The sequence below is a fragment of the Labeo rohita genome, chromosome 17 (assembly GCF_022985175.1).
Source record: "Labeo rohita strain BAU-BD-2019 chromosome 17, IGBB_LRoh.1.0, whole genome shotgun sequence".
Classification (NCBI taxonomy): domain Eukaryota; kingdom Metazoa; phylum Chordata; class Actinopteri; order Cypriniformes; family Cyprinidae; genus Labeo; species Labeo rohita.
In genome coordinates, this window is record NC_066885.1 from 26,536,403 (window position 1) to 26,557,050 (window position 20,648).

At 42.5% G+C, this 20,648-nt stretch overlaps 1 protein-coding gene across 1 annotated transcript; it reads right to left on the bottom strand.

Annotated features, from left to right (window-relative positions):
• Positions 1-824: 824 nt before the first annotated feature.
• On the bottom strand, positions 825-11,529 carry LOC127179574 (asparagine synthetase [glutamine-hydrolyzing]). Its single transcript, XM_051133192.1, has 12 exons — positions 11,413-11,529; positions 9,838-10,093; positions 8,973-9,210; positions 8,302-8,487; positions 8,060-8,161; positions 7,839-7,966; positions 7,159-7,285; positions 6,106-6,212; positions 4,357-4,457; positions 3,966-4,047; positions 3,609-3,764; positions 825-2,129 (listed from the first exon to the last, which is right to left on the bottom strand). Exons 2-12 carry the CDS (start codon positions 10,084-10,086, stop codon positions 1,920-1,922), a joined length of 1,686 nt encoding a protein of 561 aa, XP_050989149.1. The 5' UTR covers positions 10,087-10,093; positions 11,413-11,529; the 3' UTR covers positions 825-1,919.
• Positions 11,530-20,648: the final 9,119 nt, after the last annotated feature.

Genomic DNA, 20,648 nt, shown 5'->3' on the forward strand with positions numbered 1-20,648 from the left:
CCTGTTTACAACAGCTGCAGGATAAGGAGCACACACCTTCCACGTTCAAGGTATATGTGGTGTATATCATGGCAAACTACGTCCATGTGGCCAGCACTTCCTGTTTGGAGTTTTGGCCTCAAACCTGGCCTAAAGTTGTCCTCAAACCCAAGCTAGGTCACGTACCTAAAGTGCTCTCTACTTTGTTCAGAGCACAGATCATCACTCTGTTAGCACTGTTAGCTCTTACCCCCTCTCTGGATGAGCAGGGTGCTAACTTTGCCTGGTCTGGGCCCACAGGACTTATGTGGAGCGCTCTAGCCCATTTTGGTAGTCAGAGCAGCTCTGTGGGTGATTCGGAGGTTGCTCTAAAGAGCTGCTAGATACCAAGCAGACATTATCCTACTGGACAGTTGATGCAATAGCCGTGGCTTACACCTCAGTGACCAGATAGCAAGCAACAATTAAAAATGTTGATGCGTCAATGCTAACCGCATTGAATTAACATTAAAAAGTGTTGTTGGTACCATATCACTTTTGCACCTACAATTAATGTTGAAACAATGGTGAGATTTCAACAGAAAAATATCATTGAATCAATGTCATGAAGTGATTTTGGTTCAATATCACTTTTGCGCCCATATTTAATGTTTTGATAGTTGAGAGGTCTCAAAAAAAAAAAAAAAAAAAAATCTGTAAAAATGTCATTGAATCATTTTTATTAAGTGAAAAAAAAATCTGTGGTGATGACATTTAATCAACACCACTTATTCTCACTCAGTTAACAGTTAATGTTGAAACAATGCTGAGTTTTCAAAAAAAAAAAGATTTTGTATTGATATTACATAAACAGCAATGTCACTGAGTTACGCAACACTATGGTGTTGATTCTATATCACTGTTGTTGGATCAATACTGAAATTAACAAAAAAAAGTAATGTTTGATCAATATTACAATGTTAATCATATAATGCAATTAATCAAAACACACATCTCAAGATATACTGAAGAAAAGCTTTATCAGTACTATGACCAGTTCTACCAAATCAATTACTTCAAGTCCTAATTCAAGTCTTTGAGCACTAAATGTGCAGGAGTGAAGATGCTTTAAACGCTCAAGTTACATACACATCCATTTCATGGAATTCAAAAGTCATTCTCTATCAGATTATGGTGTTGATGCACCAAATAAAACAAACATTACATCAAGTGCCAGGTATTAAACTTTGAGAGACTTACGACATTCAGAAATAAACATTAAAAGGATATTTCACCCAAATTGAAAACCGGCATCCACAAAAATTGTTAGCATCACGTGATTCCCAACCTATATGGCCGCCTTCCTACTGAAGACAAAAAATATTTTGAAAGCCATTTTTGTCCATACAGTCGAAGTCAATGATAACCAAAGTGGTTTGGTCACCAAACCACTTTAGTTTCTTTAGTTTCTCAAAGAAGATAGAAATACATTCAGGGTTGGAATCTCCTTCAAACGCAGTATGAAGATTTCTGAATATTTGTATAAAACTCTTCTGTTGACAATGCTGGTGAATGTAATTACAGTTTTAAAATTGTTACAAAAATGGTATTTTGGTTTAAAAAAAGGTTCTTTAAAAAAAGTTACACCAGTTCCAAAATCTTTTCTTTTTCTGCTTGAAGAAATAAAAAAAATAAGTTGTTTACATTCAATATTTTTATAGAAATATACCAAACTTACAGTTCAGCAAGGCAGCTTAAGGGCTTGATGAGTGAACACGGCCTCCATTTTTAACATTATTGCATAAGCAGAAGATTTTCTACAACTTCAAACTGTGAAAAGTTAATCTGTAATAAATTAAGTTCTCTTTAATGAAGACTAAAAAAACACCCTAAAAACTAGGTAGGCAGGTGTGTATACTGTAGTGATTGTATCTTTAGTCAAGGTCTGAAGGTTGATGTGATTACTGGTCTTTATCAGGCTTGTAGATGGACAGGGTTCTGGCTGAGGGGTCTGTGGCCTTGATCCAGCGGGGCATCCAGTAATGTGGCGTCCACTCACAGCGGCCGGGGTACATCTTCTCAAAGACCTGCCTGATGTAAAAGCCCTCTTTGGTTGTAGGAGGGTTGAACGAGAACAGCTTAGCAGCTTTCTCCAATTGAGAGTCGTTCACCTGAAGAAATTAGATGAAGCAGGGAAGAAAGTTTTATTGCATTCACTTATCATGTGATGCGAGTAAAGAGAGATGGCTGACAAGTCGATGAAGGAGGATTTGGTGTCAAAGTGAAAATCAAAAGCCCCCATAAAAAATGGCAATATTGTTTATTATAAGCGAGTTTGATTTAGTTTGTTTTGTTGTTGTTGTTTTGTTGTTCATTTTGTTGTTCATTAAAAGGAATGATGTTCTACAAACTAATCATTAGTTTTAAAGGAGAAAATCTAAGAATCTTTCATTTATTTGTTACAACACACATGACGTGGGGAAAAAAATACATACTGTTGCCAAAAATTCATTTGACTTGATTTTGTTCATGTCACTTTAATTAAAGGGGTCATCGAATGCAAAGTTCACTTTTACATGTTGTTTGAACATTAATGTGTGTTGGCAGTGTATGTACAAATCTACCCTATAATGATAAAAATCCATGCAGTGGTTTTTAATTAATCTGTAAAAATAAAATCCCCTTTTTCAAATCGAGCCGTTCTCAGATGCCCGTCGGTGTGGCGTCACACCAACAGAGGCTGCTCCCACGATAGTTGATTGACATGAGCGTCTTACCTCAGATCAGCTGTCACAGTCTGACCTCCATTGTTTCGATGCCGGAGCAGGGATGTAAATTAGACAAGAATTGAGGTGTTGTGTTGCTGGATGTAATAATGAACATAGTGGTCATCATTTACTCCCAACATCTGAGCCGCTGAAGATGCAGTGGATTACATTTGATCCACATAAATGCATCTATGTTCGCGCAAATCATTCATGATTCAGCTTCACTTACAGCAGAAGTGAGTATAAGTTTTTTTTTATAAAGCTCTGCAATCACCTTTCCTAATAACGTGCTAGTTAGCAAGTTTCGCGGCTAAACGCGCCAAATGCGGCTAAAGTAAACAATCTCCCAGAGCAGCTCGTCACTCCACAGAGAGAAGAGAGGGAGCTCATTTTGACAAGGTATAAAGTGTGTTGTTTTACACAACCATTGAGATAAGTATATTATAGACTTTTTATTAAGACCCTAAAGAATCATATCAACTTGTGGAAAATGAGCATCCGATGACCCCTTTAAATTATGGCCACGTATTATGCATTTGTTTCCTCTTTTTATTAAATCATGGCCACACTGTACAGGTTCTTTCCCTTATTTAAAATAAATCTGTCATCTGTCATATTTGTTTTGTTAATAAGTGCAATTTAATATAAGTAAGTTTGTCAATGTACTGTTTTATTGTTGTTGTGTTCTTCTTTCAGAATAATGATGAACCCACATTTTTCAAACAATTTTCAGTTTGTTCAAAGAAAAGGGAAATGTCAAGATCTAACGTTAAACTTCAAAGTAATCGCTATAGATCCTAAGCATCACTGACAAATATATTTTCCTCTAAACTGTGCAAAACAACCATTGTTGTCACAAGTTGTGCATGTATACTGTTGTACCTCAGATTTGATGTGTTCCTGCAGGCTTGTGTACCAGGATTTCTTCATGGATGTCAGACCATCACTGAAAGCCTCTTTCCTTCTCCAGAGAATCTCATCTGGGATCAGTTTCATGCCTTTAAACGAATCCCTCAAGAGATGCTTCTCCACACCATCCTGCTCCAATCAAACAAATTATTCATGTTAATCTGGTTACAAAAAACACAAATATGGTAATTGAAAAAGGAAATAAAAACAAATTTACACCAATAAACTAAGATGCTCATATTAGGGTTATGTGCTGTGTATTAAACTTCAAACCAAACACAGTAACTGATGTGGGAACAGATGCGGTTTGGACTGGGATGAAGGACCCACCTTAGGTGCTCTCATCTCTTCAGGCAGAGAGAGGTAGTATGCAGTGAATCTATGGTCCAGGAAAGGCACTCTCAACTCTAGTCTAATAAAAAAGGTATGGTGTCATTAAAAACAGTGGAAATCACCAAGTTACTGTGGGAAGGGAAGGGAACCCTGGTGAAAAAAAACAGCGTATGCTAGTAGGTATGTTTTGGTGCTGGGATGCTGGTTTAAGCTGGTCCTTAGCCGGTTTATGCTGGTCCTTTGCTGGTCATGTTGCTGGTCAAGGACCAGCATAAACCAGCTAAAGACCAGCATAAACCAGCTAAAGACCAGCTTAAACCAGCATCAAAACCTACTTACCAGCATATGATGGTTTTTCAGCAAGGAAGGAAGGGATTTTTTGTCTTACCCGTGTGCAGCTGTGGTTCTGTCTGCTCTCAGCACATCAAACAGATAAAGTTCTTTCAACAGACGCACACTTTCCTCAGCACCAGCTTTAGGTGACGGTGCCTAATTCAAAGCAGGCCAAACATTCAATTGAGTTTTTATTGAAACATTCAACTTTTGAGTCCTACTTTTTCATCAGCTTTTTAGTTTGATATTTTATTTAATGCCAAGACATTCATATCTTTTCAAGTGTAGCTTGTATACATTTGGGAATCACTGTAAATGTAAAGTGAGCACATACTGACATAGGGATGTGTGATTTCATGATTTTTGATTGTGGATGATTAAAATGTCTTCACAAAATTCTTCACCTTTGACTGTGCTAATACTGTTAAAAACACATAAAATTTACATATAAACACTGCTGGTTATGTCTAAAGTGAAAGTAAACAGTTGAGGGGTCTTAAAGTGACAGCAGACTAAAGCCACAGTCACACTAGACTTTTCATTCCATAGACTTCAATTCAAACGCATGCCAATGTGTCAGATCGAAAACACCAGCCTGTGTGAAAACTTTTCGAATTTTGCTGCATTCCAAAGTTCAAGCTTGCTGAACTCTGACCTGCAAATTCGCATCATGTGACACCGTGTGACCAACAGCAGATCCATACCTCACAGCATGACCTTGTAGCGGAATGAAAAGAACATAAATTTAAAACAGCAGTGCTGCAGGAAAGTGTAGTAGATTGTATGTTTTTACATTTTAGATGTATTATTATTTGTCACGTGTTGAATTTAACTTTTTAAAAAGACACTGCAGCATCCGAGGGAATTTCGCATGCTCAAAGTCTAATGTGACCGTGGCTTAAACAGAAGGCTGCATCCTCTGGAGGTCGCATTTGTAGGCTGTTACATCATAAAGAAGATCTTATTTTCTAATATTTCCAGTTATAAATTTGACCATTATTCTAAATGTAAATTGTCGTAATATGCTTATGACTCGCGAATGTAATGCTCAGTTAACTGAAATAAACCAGGCTTGATGACGTATGCAGCCTGCAAATGCCACCTCCGGAAGATGCGGTCTTCCATTTGAGAAATGGCCTAGTAGTACTAAACATGGTGTTGCTATTCATTAAAGGGATTGTTCACCCAAAAATGAAACTTCTGTCACTTAAAATTCTATTTACTCACTCTAATGTTGTCCCGAACCTATATTCATTTCTTTGTTGTGCTGAACACAAAATAAGATATTGTGGGTATCCAAATGTGGGTAACCAAACAGTTGCGTTGGGCCTTATTGCCTTTGACAGTATAAATAAATAAATAAATACTACAGAAGTCACGGGGGACCAGCAACTGTTTGGTTACCCACATTCTTCAAAATAGAAAAAAAAAGTAATTCATAAAACAACTTTTGTTCATTCAATTTCTTAAATGCTACTGCTTAATACACCTACCATCCCTGAAAAAAAGCACTCTTTGTTTTATTTGTACATTCTCTGTGTTTATAACATGTATTCTTATTTTTTAATAACAACAACAAATAATAAAGATTTTTATTTTCACCCACTTTGGGCTAAATGTCTGCCATTCTTTCTGTTTTCTTACCTTGTAACCTTTACTTTACCTTTTTAAATTTGGCTGTACTGCTTAGACAATTTGCAAAATAATAAACCCAAAATGACAAAGAATTGTGATATATTCGTGATTTTCCTTGAAACAAAAATGTAATATGATGTTCGCTCTCACCCCTATACTTCATAAGTACCTTATGAAAGTAGATGTATCCTTGTGTCAGCTCATCAGAACCTTCACCTGAGAAAATCACAACGCTGTCTGTCTTCTCACGGATGTACTTCGATATCAGGAACATACCTGCAAACAAACACAGAATCACTGAATGCAAAATCTGTTCTGCAAAGCACCTAGTGGCTTGTAAATTTAACTTGCTAAGGCAAACATGGCTATTACTATTGCTCATAAGCAGGGTATGATCTGTTCAAATCCAAAAGTCCCAAACACAGTTTGTTCTACAGACATGACATGAATGATGCTCCAAATTAAGCAGCTTGTTGCAGAGAGCTGTGCCATTACTTTAAGGCTAATTGATTTTCCTGTCACACAGGGTTTGGATGAAATAATTGTGTGAATAATTATCAAAAATGATTAGTTTTTGTCTATATTCTCCAGCTTGTAAATCAGTGTAGTATAAGTTGTACTTAGTTTTGTACAAACGCTCAATGAAATGGGTGACTTCATGGAAGCGAGTTTAGCAGGAGCATATGTAACCTTGGTGTTTTATGAACAGAAGTCTTTACGATTATGACTGCACACACAAAACAAGACAAGATTTCCTTAGTGAAGAATAGTGGTGTGAAAACCGAAAGTAAATGATAGTGACTGTCAAACAATAATAAGAATTGTGTACAAACAACACAGAACCTCTGAAGACCATGATTCTTCAAAAACAACCAAAATGTACTTCACAAAGCCAACATCCATGAAAGAACTGCAACTGCTAAAATTTTATTTACAGACACCAATACTAAAATGATGTTATGATCATAAACATGGCCAGTTGGCTCATCAAGGTGAGGTTCAATATCTGCCCTGGCCAGATCAAACCTGTGGCTTGAACAGAGGAATGATCAGTTGGCACAGTGAAAACAGGGCAGTTTTATTATTGACATTCAAAACAGAGATGAACATGATATGAGGTTGAGTTACTAAAGGAACTTTCATTCAACTCTTTAAATACCACATCCATCAGTAGGATTGTTCCTTTACTCTTATAATTAGTCTGATGAGTTCCTGTACTCACCAACAGAGGCACGCACAGTGGTGATGTCATAACTCTCCAAGTGTAAAATGACTTCCTCCACCGCTCTGATACCCTCCTCAGGCGTGAAGCTCACCTCGTGGTGTTCGCTGCCAATGTAGTCTGCCACCTGCCACACAACAACAGTTAAAACCGGTTAAAACCGATCTACTACCACACAGAACCATGTTCTGGGTAGATAACTTACAATTTGTAGTATGTTACTGATTACAGAGTACATTATTACATTACATTACATTACACCAGCTATAAAAATGTTAAATATTTTTGTCCAGAATTCCAGAACTAACAATTACTGTAGGTCACTGGATATGATAAAGACATAGTGTTTCACAGCTATACATCACCCATGTTTAGTAACTTGCATAATTGTTTCATACATGGTCTAATTGCTTGAAGGGTGCTTTTTACCCCAAAATTCAGAAACACGGATTGCAAATTTATTTACATGACATTTACATGTCCATTCTATTTTGTGAATATAGTCAAAGCTATTGACTATATAAGGTATTGTATTGAGGTTAGATACTCCATTGTGAAAACCTAACCTGTAATGCTTTAAAGTCAACACAAAGTGTACTGTATTCATAAGAAGGACCACACAGATGAGAATATCAAGGTGTAAAATACACATAGCATTCTGAATGTACAGTGTCATTTACCTTGCGAGCAGCAGCAACATCTGGGCTGTCATCTGCGCCTATGGCAAAGGTCTGAATGGGATATGGAAGCTGCTCTTCTTTAGACAGTTTCACAAGTGTCGCAGCAACCAGACTTGAATCGAGACCACCTGCAATAACAATATCATGGATAGTTTGAATGTAATGAAGTCAGAGTAACTAACCCACTAATTCAAAGTAAATAACAAGATAAGAACAGGCACCTGAGAGGAGGCAACCGATTCTTCTGTGAGCCATCAAGCGTTTCCTTACGGCATTTTCAAACAGGATCCTAATGTTGCTCTTGACAGTCTCCAATTCAAAGCCTGACAAGAGGGAGCAATTTATTTCTCTTTAGTTTTGACTGATAGTACAGTAAATGCAGGTATAAACAGATATATATTACAGGGATTGGAAGGTTCCAGAAGTATATAAATGTAATATGGAATACTTTTACGACATCTACCTGTGCCAAGACCCTTCAGATTGTTATAGGAGGCATGTTTAGGTTCGTCTGTGCAGCAATGGAAGCAATCCATCAGCACAGACTCTACTTTTCCATTGAGTTTCAAGTCAAACACCTCAAAGTGTCCCGGGGGGAAGGGGGTGATCTTTGCAGGGGTGGACGTGGAGTGTGTGATCTGAGTTAAACCTGTTTGGATCAAATTACAGTGAAAATGTGAAAATCATACTCTGCAATAAAGCTCAGCTCAAATAAATGCACTAGATGATAAGGCTGCATGATTTGGGGAAAAAAATCTAGTTCTGACTTAGATTGTAGTTGTGATATTTCTTTGTTTGGAAAGATTTTGGTATATGTTGTGTTCCCAAATGCATGTTATAAGCGACCCAAACTCAGAGCAGAATAGACTTGAGTTTGTGTGGAGCAGCATTTACTGCAAACTCAGACACACTGAGATGCTGAAAACACTGGATCATGAGCTGCAGGTGTGAAAATGAACACAGTGCCATGCTTCACTCTGAAACACGCAATGCACACATTTGTTCATTTAATTCAGTTGTCTGTGATTTGATAAACACACTAAGCCATATTCTGATTTTGGTTTTATTTCAATTAATCATGCATCCACACCAGTGGAGCACAAATACTACTTGGTTACACATTATTCATTTTACCTTTGGCTTCAGAACAGACAGCAAGAAAGCCATCATCAGTGAGGAGTCTGAACAGCGGTCTCACACCATAGGTGTCCCTGCCTAAGAAAACCTTTCTGTTAGCAGTGTCCAACAAGATAAATGCGAATACACCATCAAGCAGAGCGGCCATCTTCTCGATTCCAAAGCGATCGTACAGGTGCAGAAGAATCTCTCCATCGACTTTGGTCTGATAGTCAAACTCAAAGTGATCCCTTAACTATAAAGGGAAAAAACGTTCAAGATCAGATGTTACGTTAAATCATGAGGGAATATGAGAGATTAAAGGCAATTCAATCTTTATGCTTCTAAAACTAACAGATGTATTTTAATTCGCCTACACTTGAACACTTTAACTGAGTTTTACTCTACGTCTTTATAGCACGCTATTTCCATTAATATTAATTATGTGCGGCATATTCTGACACACCATTATCTCTAGTGTGTAGCTCCTGACTCACCATCTCTTGCTTCACATGCACGAAAAGTGCATTACACACCATGCAGAATTGTAAATGGTATTTTGTTTTTTTGGAAATGTTTTTTTTTTTTTTACTATTTGTTTAAAATTATTCAGACTTCAAGACCAAGCAGAAGGCACTTCCGGCTAATTACTTCGGTGGTGGGCAGAACTAATGTGCAAGCAGCAGTCCCACTGGGTAGCACTCACCTATTCCTTTCTATCTTTTTTAAATTAATTTATTTTATTTTTTTTTACGAAATTTTGTGCGCTTAATAATAAAAATAATAAATAAATAAATAAATAAATACATAAATAAAATATAATTTAAAACACTGCTAAAATATTTTTTTGAGTGAAACAGGTCAAAAACCTTTAGCCACCTACCATAATGTGGTTGTAGATTTCACCGTTGTAACATAACCAGAGGTATGGAAACTTCTTGACACGCAGAGGCTGCATGCCATACAGCTGATCCACAATAGCAAGACGGTGAAACCCAAAGCAGCAGTTGGTGTAACCATTGACATTTTCAAAGCGGAAAGAATCTGGACCACGATGAGCGATCTTCATGGCATTGGTGCACTGAACTGCAAGGCACTCATCACTACCAAATAAGGCCCATATGCCACACATTCTAATGCTGGAGATAAAAAGAAAGAAAGACGACAAGAAAAAAAGGCATTAAAACTAGACAGGTGCAATAGTAATCATGTCCAAAGGTTTTAACACAGGAATTCAAGACTGTTGACAACACACCAAAAAAACATTCAATATCACATTAAATCCATGACTTTTGGACATGTACCATGATCATACTCATTTTCAAAAGCCTGTAAATTGGAATTAAAAACAACAAAGAAATGTAAAAATATTAAAGTTGTTGTTTGTATACACAGAAACAATGTATTTTAAGTTTATAGCATGCAAATATCATACAAATATTTAAGTATTTTGATAGCACAGAGAGACCGCCTATGTCATGTTTCATGGAAGTGGGCGGAGCTAAAATCTCCTTTGGCATGCGTTGCTCGTTGCGACTCTCTGATTGGTGGAATTTTCCAGCATCATGAGTAATATTTTTTTTTTTTTTTTTTTTTTTTTTTTAAACCATGAATTCTGGTATTAAAACAATTTAACTTTAATCAGTGCAAATATATGGGTTTAACAAAGGCATATACAATCAATTATCAACCTGAAATCTTCTAGAACCAGTCCTAGTAAAAAAAAAAGTGGACGGGCCTGTGCTGTTGCTCTCTCAAATTCACAGTTTTGTTTTCTGAGTAAATATATACATATTATAAAAACACAGTTTGACAATTATTTGCAGTTTATTTCACAGTTTAGCTGTAGTTTGAAAAGCGGCTTTTGGGAGCTACACTGCAGACACCAAAAAAAAAAAAAAAAAAAAAAAAAAAACCTTTCCATTTACACATGGCATTTATGCGTGCAGTAGCACAGCTTGAGTGAATTAGTTGTATCAGGTATATTATATTGTCATCTGGCATCTATTTTTGTATATTGTGTTTTTTTTTTTTTTCTTTAAATATTTAGTTATTTAGTAATTTAGGTAGTATATTGTTATTTCTTATTTACTTTTATCTGTGTCTTGTCTTCACTGTCATACTGTTGTACTGTGGAAGCTTGTGTCACCAAAACAATTCCTCGTATGTGTAAACATACCTGGCAATAATGTAAAACCTGTTCTCGCATGGAAAGTTTGAACAGTAAAACTATTTACGTTAAAGTGTAAATCAGTGTACTCCTCTCAAAAAAACTTAAGTAACCTTACAGCGTCATTTGACTGATGTAACGGCAGCAACTTTCCACGCGGATGTGGTTTAACATTCTAAAAAGTAGCAAGCTGAAATCACATTATCATCATAAATATAATCACATTTTAGCAAATTAAATACAGAACACGTGTGATAAATTTATAGTAATTTAATCAGATTGTATTACCCTTAAAAGATCCTTGATTTCGGTTGAGGTGGAAGATGTACCCGCTCTTCTTCAGCGAGGTCCGGCTGATGAAACGCATTTGTTGAGTTTGTCACGGTCCGCGTGTCTTGTTTTTAGTTTAACGGCGGTTGGCGTTCAGTTTATTATAGGTGCGTTACCGCCCTCTTCTGCTCCAGAGTGTGGATCAGATAATAGATTAAAATAACTTGATCTCTTTCCCTTTTTCTCTATTAATTCACATATAGACCTATGCACTTGCATACGCCCCACATAAACACACAAACACCTCTCTTATCTAATTATTTATCAAATCCCATTTAGGATTTGAACCATTTTAATGGGATCTCCTGCACCCCAATCTGCCCCAGCTTCTTTTTCATTGCCTGTCTCATACATGTATCATTCGTCCATTCGTTTTTTGATTTAATATTGAAAGAAGAAGCGAGACAGTAGCACGCAATGCACAATAACATCGCAAACAAATGACATAACGCTTTAAAAACATTTATTTCATTTTATTATAGACAATATTTTCATATTATTTTATAGCTTTTTACCGCATGCATTTGTGACAATGATTAGGCTATGTATAATGTTACATATACTTTTTAAAATGGCAATAAAAAGTACGACCGGCTTTCTCACTAAATTAAAATTATGCAAAACAAAACGACAAATGCGACTTTTTTAATATATGATTTTAAAAAATGGATTGAATATATGAAGAGTTCAGATGCAAAACAAGCTAAAAGCCATCTAGGTCAAAAATGAGATAATGATACTGAGTGAATGCTCTCAACACATATTATACGTCCATCAAATACTTTTTCTTCAAACTCGCTAAAATACGAGCCTCAGCCCAATCAGAAGTACCAGTACTTACATAGAAACCTATGCATCTGTTCCTGATAAAAATGCATTTTTTAAAGAAAGACATCAGATGGATTTAGCTGGTTGTGCAACTGAACTCTTCACAGTTATATATAAACAGGAAACAATATGTATATATATATATATATATATATATATATATATATATATATATTGTGACGAGCGTCCCGAGTTTCAATCAGCGTTGCCCTGGTAACCAACGAGGGAGCACCAGCCAGACTTGTCAGCGGCTCATTCAGCCCAGCCCTGTCTCGTTAGCCCGCAGCCAGATAAACTGTGTGAGGCGCACTCACAGGCTGAGCTTCATTCAAGCAAGAAGCAAGCCACGCATGTGCTACGCTCGAGCTTCGATTGACTCCCAACAAAGAAACTAATTACTTTTCTCTCTCTCTCTCCAGAAGCCAGCCTCTAGCCTCGCCTTGTCCCGTTTCGACAGCGAGAACAAGCCGTTAATCCAGCGGCTTCGAGAGGGAGCACCTTAAAGGGGTCACTCAGTGCTCCACGCAAGACCTTACTCTTTTCCCACATTTTTTCTGTCAATAAATCCACCCTCCGGGGAATTTTCTGTTATCCCTTACCTTGTGGTCCTGTGCTCCTTTACGACTCGTGACAGTTTGGTGGAGAATGCGGGCAGATTAAGAGCACAGGCCACAGGGTTTGTTGGGTTTTTTTTTTTTTTGGACTTTGTCACCCCTTTAAGATTTTTTCTTTTTTTTTTTTTTCCCCGACAGGCGGCGCTTCCTCCCCCGGCCATGGAAGAGATCCTCCAGCGTCTCACAGAGGTGAGCATTCGGCAACAACAAATCGTCGAACATATGGCGAACCGCCAGGAGAGTATGGAGCAGGAAATGGCCGCGCTCTGCACCACCACTCGCCAGCCCCTCATTGTCCCCGACCCGCGCATCAGAGCTGCCCAGCTGCTTCCAAAAATGTCAGCCTCCGATGATATAGAGGCCTTCTTGCAGATGTTCGAGAGCACGGCCGCCGCAGAGGATTGGGATCCCGATGATTGGGCTCGGGCGCTGGCCCCACTCTTAACCGGCGAACCCCAGCGAACATACCACAGCATGCCGCCGGAGGACGCCCGTGATTATGAAACCGTCAAGAGGGAAATCTTGGGCCGCGTAGGCCTCTCACCCATCCGGGCCGCCCAGTGCTTCCAAGACTGGGCCTATCAGCCACATCAGCCCGCCCGAGCCCAAGCAGCCGAGTTGACTCGTCTGGCCCATCACTGGCTGCTGGAGGGGGATCCAACAGCACTGCAGGTGGCGGAAAAGGTAGTCATCGACAGGATGTTGCGGGCGCTGCCCCGGAGTTTTCGACAAGTGGTCGGTATGAGGAATCCTGGGACGGTGAGGCAGCTAGTGGAGGCCATCGAGTTGGCGGAGGCGGCTCACAGGAGAGAGGCCGGGGAGCGAGCGCCGCGATACCCAGGAGGGGGGTCCAGGAGCAACGGGCGCCGGAGGGCACCTGGCGGTGCAGTAATCGACCGGCGGGTCCCAGCCCAAGGGATGAGCCGATGCCCACTGAACCTCAATCCAGCCCAGTGAAGTCATGGCTGGCAGGCTGCATCGTGCACCAGGCGATCCCGCAGGGAGCCTGACCGCCGAGGTGAAGCTAAACGGCCGGACCCTCAAAGCCCTCCTGGATAGCGGCAGCTCGGTCAGTCTCGTCCTGGCTTCCCTTCTGCCGCCCCGAGTGGAGACAAAAACCTATCTGTCCCTCACGTGTGTACACGGCGACACAAAAGATGTTCCTGCCCGACGAGTGAGCATCGCTACAGCCGTCGGGTCGTGGCCGGTAGAAGTGGGTGTAGTGAAGGATCTACCAGTTCCCGTACTGCTAGGACGAGACTGGCCGGGGTTCGACCAGCTGCTAGCCGCCGCTACTCAGCCTGCCAGCCGCACACCACCTAGGAGGCCACAGCGGGCTGGGAGAGGGGCCCGCCGACAGCCCGTTTTCCTCACCAGCGACAGCGGCCGAGATGGTGAGTCCCCCTCCCTGAATAATGATGTTTTCTTTGATGTGTTTCAGCAGGTCCAGGGGGGGGGATCGTTCGGCCGGGCCCAGCGGGAGGATGACCGGCTGAAGAACTGCTGGACGCAGGAGTCCTGGAAGGCCGGGACGTCCAGCCGGGGCCCCATCCTATCCCACGCTTCATTGTGGAGAACGGGCTGTTATACTGTGTCGCCCAACGGAGGGGGGAAGAAAAACGGCTGCTGGTAGTCCCCAAAGCCAAGACCGAAGCGGTGCTGGAGCTCGCGCATGCCCATCCCTTGGCCGGCCACATGGGAGCCGCCAACACCCTGCAGCGAATCCGCGACCGGTTCCATTGGCCAGGGATGGAAGCTGAGGTCCGGCTCTTCTGTCAGGCTTGTCCCATCTGCCAACGGACAACTCCAAGACCTCTTCCCCCCAGTCCACTCATTCCGCTACCCATCATCGAGGTGCACTTCGAGCGCATCGGGATGGATCTGGTAGGGCCGCTGCCGAAGTCCGCCCGGGGGCATGAACACATCCTCGTGATAGTCGACTATGCCACCCAGTTCCCAGAGGCAATACCCCTACGAAAAGCCACCGCGAAGGCCATCGGCCGTGAGCTCTTCAGCCTCTGCACCCGAGTCGGCATCCCGAGGGAGATCCTGACCGATCAAGGTACCCCGTTCATGTCTAAACTAATGTCTGACCTCTGCCGTCTCCTCCAGGTGAAGCAGCTTCGGACGTCCGTCTACCATCCTCAAACGGATGGCTTGGTGGAACGCTTTAATCAAACACTAAAGCGGATGCTACGTCGAGTGGTCGCGGAAGATCACAAGAACTGGGACTTGATGCTCCCCTACGTGCTCTTCGGCGTCAGAGAAGTTCCGCAAGCCTCCACGGGGTTCACTCCGTTTGAGCTGCTCTTCGGCCGCCAGCCCCGCGGGCTGCTAGACGTGGCCAAGGAGGCCTGGGAACAACAGCAGCCCTCCCCGCAGAGGTCAGTCATCGACCACGTTAGACAGATGAGGGAGCACATCGACCGGGTTATGCCACTGGTGAAGGAACATCTTACCAAAGCCCAGCAGGCTCAACAGCGCCACTATGACCGGGCAGTCCAGCCCCGTGAGTTTCAACCCGGCGATCGAGTGATGGTCCTGGTCCCCACGTCAGCATGTAAGTTCCTTGCCACTTGGCAGGGGCCCTACACTGTCAAAGAAAGGGTCGGCCCCGTGAACTACCGGGTGCAGCAGCCGGGCCGACGTCGCACAGAACAACTCTACCACGTAAATTTACTGAAGAAGTGGGTAGGGACCAGGGACCAGGTGGCTGCACTCGCAACATCTGAGCCCCTCACTGTCGACATGAACGAGCTTCTGTCGGCCACCCAGAAGACGGAACTCCAACATCTGATCGGTCAGTTCTCCGATGTGTTCTCTTCCGTGCCCGGGCGGACCAACACCCTGCAGCACGAGATTAGAACACCTCCTGGAGTGATCGTCAAACAGCGGCCCTATCGGATCCCGGAGGCTCGTCGGCAGGCTATAGAGACGGAAGTGAACCAAATGCTGGAGTTAGGGGTGATCGAACCATCACGCAGCCCCTGGTCCAGCCCCATCGTCCTAGTTCCCAAGCCAGACGGCACCCTCCGGTTCTGTAACGACTTCCGCCGACTCAACGAGGTCTCCGAATTCGATGCCTACCCCATGCCCCGTGTAGACGAGCTATTAGATCGTCTAGGGAGGGCCCGGTACATCTCAACGCTAGACCTCACTAAAGGATATTGGCAAGTCCCGCTATCCGATGAAGCGAAACCGAAGACCGCTTTCTCGACCCCCAGTGGCCACTGGCAGTACCGGGTTCTCCCCTTCGGTCTACACGGGGCTCCCGCCACCTTCCAACGGCTTATGGACATCCTTCTCCGGCCTCACCAAACGTATGCCGCCGCCTACATAGACGATGTGGTCGTGCATTCGGAGACCTGGGAAGACCACCTAGAGCGGCTCCGGAGGGTGCTGAGGGAACTACGGAGGGCTGGACTCACCGCCAACCCTAAGAAATGCCATCTAGCTCTCCACGACGCCAAGTACCTGGGTTACCAGGTGGGACGGGGCCTGATCAAGCCCCAGGAAAAGAAGGTGGAGGCCGTCCGGCAGGCCCAACAGCCCCGTTCCAAGACCCAGGTACGAGCTTTCTTAGGGTTGGCTGGTTATTATCGCGGTTTCATCCCTAACTTCTCCTCTATAGCCGCCCCTTTGACAGACCTGACCAGGAAGGGGCAGCCCGAGAGAGTGGAGTGGAACCCAGAAGCAGAGAAGGCCTTCCAGACCATCAAATCAGCGCTCACCAGCGAGCCAGTTCTGCGAGCCCCGGATTTCAGCTGCCCCTTTCTGCTGCACACTGACGCCTCGGATGTTGGCCTGGGAGGCGTGCTGTCCCAGGTCACGGACGGCGAAGAGCACCCGGTCCTCTACATCAGCAGGAAGCTGAACCCAGCCGAGAGGAGGTATGCCACCGTAGAGAAGGAGGCCCTGGCCGTCAAGTGGGCAGTCCTGGAGCTGCGCTACTACCTGCTGGGCCGTAAGTTCACCCTCATAACTGACCATGCCCCCTTACAGTGGATGGCCCGGGCAAAAGACACCAATGCCCGGGTCACAAGATGGTTCCTCGCGCTCCAGGACTACCACTTTGACGTCCAACATCGGGCCGGGGCCTCCCACGGCAACGCCGACGGACTCTGTCGGCTGTGGTCAGCTTTTGCAGGTCTGTCAGGGGTCACTCCCCACCCACCCCCAATCTCCCCCTTGTGTTTGCCTTTCTGTTCCTCCAGGATTAGGACAACGCTTGGGAGGGGGAGTGTGACGAGCGTCCCGAGTTTCAATCAGCGTTGCCCTGGTAACCAATGAGGGAGCACCAGCCAGACTCGTCAGCGGCTCATTCAGCCCAGCCCTGTCTCGTTAGCCCGCAGCCAGATAAGCTGTGTGCGGCGCACTCACAGGCTGAGCTTCATTCAAGCAAGAAGCAAGCCACGCATGTGCTACGCTCGAGCTTCGATTGACTCCCAACAAAGAAACTAATTACTTTTCTCTTTCTCTCCAGAAGCCACCCTCTAGCCTCGCCTTGTCCCGTTTCGACAGCGAGAACAAGCCGTTAATCCAGCGGCTTCGAGAGGGAGCACCTTAAAGGGGTCACTCAGTGCTCCACGCAAGACCTTACTCTTTTCCCACATTTTTTCTGTCAATAAATCCACCCTCCGGGGAATTTTCTGTTATCCCTTACCTTGTGGTCCTGTGCTCCTTTACGACTCGTGACAAATATATATATATATATATATATTGTATTTAAATGGCATTTTAATTATTGAACATGATTTACTATTTAAATACCAACTGTAATGTGACTTTTTTAAGAACAATGTTCACTGAACAGTGTCGTTTTCTGTTTAAAGATATTTTTGGTATTACATGTCATTTAATTAACGTGGGACCACCCTCAGCACAGTAACTTTTGTTAAAAAAAATGATGATGTATTGATGCATTTGCCTCTTTTAAGAGTGCAAAATTGTACTTTTTTGGTAATGGTGATGGTAATGCATATTTGAGATGGAACTAGTAACATACATTGTATGTTTGTTGTGTATTTATCAATAGCTACATTGTAATTTGTATTGTTCCATACTCATATGCTTCAATAAACTAATGTACTATATGTCAGTAAACTAATATATTATATATGGGATACTTTTTTTTCTCTTTTAGATTAGCATTTCATATATTCTAAAAAAAAAACCACATCAAAATGTTTTTAAAGATTATGTAAAATTAGATTTAATTAAATTAGAATTGACACTTGGCTGAAAAAAAATATCAATTTGTTTTCCAGGGATTAATTTTAATTTTGTTTTTTTGATTTGGTTTTTAACTCAACTAGTTTAAAAATGACTATTTCGTGCTTAAATTGAAACCAAAATAGGTTGGAAATTAACATTTATTAATATGTTCAATAAATTAACATTTATTAATAAGCTGAATAAGTTATAATAAAAAATAAACTTATTTTTAATTGCTTATTAATAAAAGTTCACCTTTTTATTGTTGCTGATTCCTCTAATAATTATGTGTCTGATTTTTAATTTTCAACCTATGTTGGGTTCATTTTAAGCCAGCCATATAGTAATTTTGAAGTAACAGTTGGGTTAAATAAAACTACCCAGAAGGTTGGGTTAAACATTCAGCCCAAATGCTGGGTCAAAACAACCCAGTTGTTGAGTTTGTCCATATTTCACCCATGGAAACTCCCATGGATCTCACATGGAAAAACAGTATAGGTTCAACCATACAGCAATTTATAGCCTGAAAGGCATCTTGATGTTATCTTTAGATCAGGGCAGAGCAACTTCAGTCCTGAAGAGCAACTGTTCTGAAGAGTTTAGCTTCAACCCCATTTAAACACACCTTGCTGTAGCTTTCTAGTAACCCTAAAAACATTTATTAGCTTGTTCAGGTGTGTTTGATTAGGGTTGGAGCTAAACTCTGACTGAAGTTGCCCTGTCTTGCTTCAGATACACAGTGAGTAAATTATACACAGTGATAATGGACCCATTGGTTATAAAGAACACTTCTCCTCTTTGCAACACCTCGTGGTCAGTTTCCTGCCTCTGTGCAGCGACGTGCCGCCCAAAAAGCTCAGACCCCTTGCCGCCCTGCTGCAGCTTGGGAGGCCTTCCCAGGCATGTCAAGTTGGGTTCTGCAAACTATGAAGTAATGCTACTCATTTCAATTTGCCTGCAGATCTTCCCGCTTCAAAGGTGCGGTCCAAACTTCAGCTGTGGACAACAATGCTCATGTTCTCTGCTCCGAAGATGGTGGACTCAGGCCCATCCTCAATCTTAGACTCCGTGACCTCAGGCTACTCAGCCACCTTTAGCTTCTTGGGTTCAGAATTAAGCCAAGAGTTGTCTGTCTCCCAGCAGAGTCACTTTTCTGGGGGCAGTTATAGAATCTGCCCAGATGCGGGCTTGGTTTTTGGCAGAACACTCACTGAGAATTTAGCGGCTAATGGCGCCTTTCATAATAGGGGCTTTTCTTCCCCTCAAAACTTTCCAGAGGATCCTGGGCCTAATGCAGTTCTGGTTAAAAGCCTGTGTCCTGTCCCATGCCTAGTGTCTGGGATGCTTTTGCCTCAAAGTGAACCATCGTTGTGTGTCAGCTGTGGCCCCTTGGAAGGCCCCTCACCTGTATCAGACAGGCATCCAGTTGGGACTGACCTCCAGAAGGAAGGTTGTTACAACAGATGTCCAACTCAGTTCGGGGAGCTCTGTGTGAGGGCAGATCAGTATTCAGCTCCTGGTCCACCCTGGAGCAATGCCTACACATCAACTGTCTTAAAATAATGTCAATGTAATCAAAACCTTCTTGCCAGCCCTGAGGGGGCATCATGTCCTCATCTATTCAGACAACATGACAGTGATGGCCTTCACAATTTGAGGTCTCCAGCAAAACCAGTCGTGGTTCCCTGACCTGATACAGCTGTCATCGACAGCTCCCTGGCCGATTCCGCTGAGGAAAGATTTCCTCTCCCAAGCGAGAGGTTTCCTGTAGCATCCCTAATCCAAGTGGTGGAGCCTACATTTCTGCTTTTGCAGCTCCTTATGAGGGTAGCCAACATTATAGCAGAGGCCAGAGTGTCGTCTACAAGGTGCCTTTATGCCCTTAAATGGTCTGTCTTCTCCGACTGGTGTGCAATCCAAAATGAAGACCTGTCCTCTTGTGAGGTAACGACCATTCTGTCCTGTTTACAACAGCTGCAGGATAAGGAGCACACACCTTCCACGTTCAAGGTATATGTGGTGTATATCATGGCAAACTACGTCCATGTGGCCAGCACTTCCTGTTTGGAGTTTTGGCCTCAAACCTGGCCTAAAGTTGTCCTCAAACCCAAGCTAGGTCACGTACCTAAAGTGCTCTCTACTTTGTTCAGAGCACAGATCATCACTCTGTTAGCACTGTTAGCTCTTACCCCCTCTCTGGATGAGCAGGGTGCTAACTTCAGGACTAGAGTGGAGTACTCTAGCCCATTTTGGCAGTCAGAGCAGCTCTGTGTGTGCTTCAGAGGTTGCTCTAAAGAGCTGCTAGATACAAAGCAGACATTATCCTACTGGACAGTTGATGCAATGGCTTACACGTCAGTGACCAGATAGCAAGCAACAATTGAAGCAGTGTTTATGTGTCAATGCTAACTGCATTGAATTAACATTAAAAACTGTTGTTGGTTCACTTTTGCACCCACAATTAATGTTGAAACAATGATGAGATTTCAACAGAAAATCAATAAAAATGTCACTGAATCAATATTATGAAGTGATGTT